The sequence below is a fragment of the Salvia splendens genome, chromosome 17, assembly GCF_004379255.2.
Source record: "Salvia splendens isolate huo1 chromosome 17, SspV2, whole genome shotgun sequence".
NCBI lineage: Eukaryota > Viridiplantae > Streptophyta > Magnoliopsida > Lamiales > Lamiaceae > Salvia > Salvia splendens.
In genome coordinates this window covers 9501900-9506099 of record NC_056048.1, presented here as the reverse complement: position 1 = coordinate 9506099, position 4200 = coordinate 9501900, and the positions used below count along the sequence as shown (strand labels likewise).

Genomic DNA, 4200 nt, shown 5'->3' with positions numbered 1-4200 from the left:
TTTTTAATTTTAAAAACCTTTTTCCTTTAAGGTTGGCAATATTCTATACTAATAATATTTTAATTATTTTACTTTATATTTATTTCTTACTTTTTTAATTATACATTAAAATTTATTCAATTAAAAGTACCATCCTTTGTCTTTTGACCTTATAAATAGGAACATTTTTATGGGTAATTATTCTCTCTTCAAATTGAAATTATGGAATTTAAATATAATTCCCTCCGTCCCATAATAGATGTCACACTTACATTTTTAATTTGTACATTTTCATTTTTAGAAAAGTTATCTCTCATATTAATATAAAAATCATATTTTCTCTCTCCATTTAACCCACAAAATAAAACCTTCTAAAATCCTATCTCAGTCCCACAAATATGACATCTTTTATGGAATAGAGGGAGTATAATTTTAAATTTCAATTTATTTTTTCTTTTTTGCTTAATTAATGATTCAACATCTGCGATACAAGTTTCCCCTCTCTTTCGTCATCATCATCTTCTTCTTCCCGTCTTCCCCAGTTGTGTCTTGACCAAGGAGAGAGACATTGAGACCTCAATCTCCAGAACTTTTTAATTTACATGTACTAATTTCATATTATTATACAAAATTTCCACATGAATCGGCTTAATTTCAAGGAGGGCTTTAAATTTATTTCCAAATGATAGAAACTTTTCGTCTTTATTTAATCTTCAGTTCCACTCTTCATTTCCGTACCAATGAAGAGTTGGAGGTTGATCCTCGCAAAACAAATCGCTACACGATTCCTCGCCAAAAAAATTATACTCCTCGATCTTCACAAACTGCGTTTCGTTCGGATCTCCAACAACACTCGCCTCCGTCAATCCGAAGCGATGGGGAACCCCGCCGGAGGACGATATCGCCGCCGCGATCGGGCTGTTGCTGTTGTTGTCGTCGTTCACAATCGCGCTCGAATCGCTATCAGATCCGTCCTTCACATCGGCGAAAACCGCTCCGATCATCTCGTTTTCGCAATTCTCGAAATTCAGCTCCGCCGCAGCACCGCCGCCGCAGTCGATTTCGAGATCGCATTTTTCCTCCAGCAACGCAATTTTGCCCTCGCTCTGGCTCCCATTCAACTCCGATTTCATCTCCCGAATCTATTATCACAGTCAGAAAACATTTAATTCCATATTTAATTAAACAAAAAAGCACTACAACACGAATCGATTAAGCAAACCTGATTGATGAATGACTCGTTCTCTCTCAGAAGAGATTGATATTTCCGGTTGAGGGCGTCGTGGCTGGCTTTGAGGAGGCCGTAGTCTCGCTCTAGCTGCTTGGTCTTCCAGCGCGCGCGGCGGTTCTGGAACCAGACCGCCACCTGGCGCGGCTGCAAGCCGAGCTCCTGAGCCAGCTTGACTTTCCTTTCCGGCTCGAGTTTGTTATCCACCTCGAAATTCTTCTCCAAGGCCTTGACTTGGTCAACGCTCAATCTCCTCTTCTTCTCCGAAATTCGGCCGGATTCCTCCTCCATACCTTCCAGTTCCGTCGTGTACAAGCCATGGTGGTTGTGTTCGTCCACATCAACTACAAAACAAATTAGCTATGTGAGGAAAAGGGGGATCCTTGTAGAGAGAGATCCGCACCAAAACGTGGGGAAAGAAAAATGATTTCTTGATTTTTGCAATGTGAAATTGTTTTCGGGAATAGAGAGTAGAGAGGGACAAGAAAACATGCCTTGACTGATTGAGCATTTGTAAAACAAAAAATGGAAAAGGGAAGTGATAATGGAAAATTGAAGCACCTGTTGAGTTGGGACACATAGACATCTCAGAACTCCCGAGTCTCTTCATGCCAAGGTGAAAAAAAAAAGTTTTATAGACTTATTATTTTGGTATTTCAGTTACTTGCTACAAGAACTCCAATGAGAAGAAACAATCCCAAGAAGAGGCACAGTGTTGCTAGCTGAAATAATAATTATTTTGCAGCCTTTTCTCTCTGTTACGCACTCTGTGTTCTAAATTTTGTACTATCAATTAGTCTGCTCGTTTACCCATGAAATGAAATGGAAAAGATAAACGGAGGAGCCAAGAAATAAAAATGATCAAATTTTGGGAGACCCCAGAAATTTTCGAGATAAAAAATCCTTGCAGAAGTGATCAAAAGCTAAAAATTATTATCTTGCTCTTTTGCATTGTAGTGGGAATTCAAGAAGCATTTTGCAGGCAGATGGTGGGGGTGGGGTGGGGGTGAGGAGACCAGCTGGGTTTGCACAATTTGTGTGTGTTTATATAAAAACATAAATGGGGTTTAATTGGAGTTAGAATTTGACTTGGGTTAAGTTGTGTTTGTATTCAGTGTTGGGTTAGGTTTGGGGTTTTGGCCACAAACGAAATGAGGCCCAAATTCAAGCCAAATGCAGGCTACCGGCTGAGCCGGTTGTTTTAGGGTGGTGCGGCGCGGCTTGTGAATTGTGATCTTCATCAGCGGATCGTGGAAACAAGAATTGAGTCCGTGGCATCGGGTAAGATCTTGTTAAGGAATAGGCCGATTCAAAGTAATCAGATTTTTTAATTTCAGAAATTGTGAATTTTCAAATTATAAATCATGAAATACTTGATTTCCTAACTATAAAGAAGTAACAAAAGAAAATTGATTTTCAGTTTCTAAGTCTAGTGGTAAATGTTTTAATTAAAATCCTACCCGTTGCTCCACTTTACGGAAAGTGTGCACCTTGGTTTTATAAAAAGCACTTATTTATAATCTGCGTAACCCCACGAACTATTTCCTTTATCTTTATAACCGTTACTTACACGTGTGGTGAAATACATACTCTCTCCGTACTACTCAAAATAGTAAGATTTCGAAAAAAAAATTTTTAATTTCATTGACCTTTTGAAATTTGAGATTAAATTCCGAAAAGTCAGCGAATTTAATCCCAAATTTCGAAAGGTTAGCGAAATTAATCCATTTTTCCGAAATCACTCCTCAAGATGATACTATTTTTCTATATTTGAAAATAAATTCCTCTCTTCTTTCTCTTTTATAGATTGTTCAACTATATTTTTCTCTCTGCCTAACTAATCTTCCTAAAATTCTGTGCCACTCAAGAATGCGGACATCTTGAGTAGGACGAATGAAGTATTTATATGAAATTGCTCGTATGGAAAGGATTGTATAATGTTCCAAACTAGTTTTAAACACTAAATATTAAATTGCATATAATACGAGTTTTAATGTCCAATTGGTAAAGTAAAAGAGAGATGAGAAAAAGTCAGAGAGACAAAAAAAATAGTGAAGGTAGCGTTAATAGATTGTGAAGTCCACATTATTAATGGTGGGTAAGTGGTTAATAATTTTTCATATTTATACTTGGTCTAATTTTAGAGATGACCAAAACTGATAAAACTAGTATATTTTTTTAGGATAGGATAAAATATAAAAGAATATAAGAATAATTATAAAATCCAAACTCTTAGTATGCTTTTCCGGATGAGATGTAGAAAATAGACACGCTACCAAAGCAAGCTCTCTTCTTGAGTATTTTTATTTGTTTGTTTTTGTTATTTAGTTTATGGGCATGGTCAATTTAGTTAATCTATATATGTTGTTTTTTCATGTATGTTGCAATTGCAATTGGATTTTGATAAATATATAAAGTTATTGTTTAGTTTTCTTTTTTGAGTTTTTTCAGTATTCAGAAGAGAATTAATGAAATTTCACTCTTGTATATTGTCTTCTTTGGTAATTTTTTAATTTTAATTTAATTTAACCATTGAGTAATCCTTACTATATATAAATTTGATAATGCACGTATGAATTTATGCGATCTAATCTTTAAACAACGGATATAAATATCTCAAATTAAATAAATAACCAAGAGCTATCGAATATCCCAATTTTTAAATCTAAATCAGGAAACGATAGATTAATAGTAACATTATTTATTATCTAAGAACTAATCTGAATGAATAGTAAATGTCCCTTCGAGAAAATGAAGATGGGCAATGATTATGGAAAGGTGTGCGGCAACATGAAAATGAAAAAAAATGGGGCTTTATTTGGCCCCGAAAGGAAAAATTAGCGGAAATGTGATGATGAATTTATTGATGGTTGTAGTTATCAAAAAAGCAAAGTTCCCATTTCATAAAATGTGGTCCATTTAGTTACTACCTAGAAAAATATTGACCATCCTTTATGACTACTTTTTGCCAAATACTTTGTGACATGGTCACA

General features: G+C 35.3%; 1 protein-coding gene across 1 annotated transcript; it reads right to left on the bottom strand.

The window, feature by feature from the left end:
- Positions 1-547: 547 nt before the first annotated feature.
- Positions 548-2241, bottom strand: LOC121775135 (homeobox-leucine zipper protein ATHB-6-like). The gene is made up of 3 exons (XM_042172117.1): positions 1769-2241; positions 1202-1551; positions 548-1121 (listed from the first exon to the last, which is right to left on the bottom strand). The coding sequence occupies exons 1-3, from the start codon at positions 1815-1817 to the stop codon at positions 693-695; spliced, it is 828 nt and encodes a 275-aa protein (XP_042028051.1). The 5' UTR covers positions 1818-2241; the 3' UTR covers positions 548-692.
- Positions 2242-4200: the final 1959 nt, after the last annotated feature.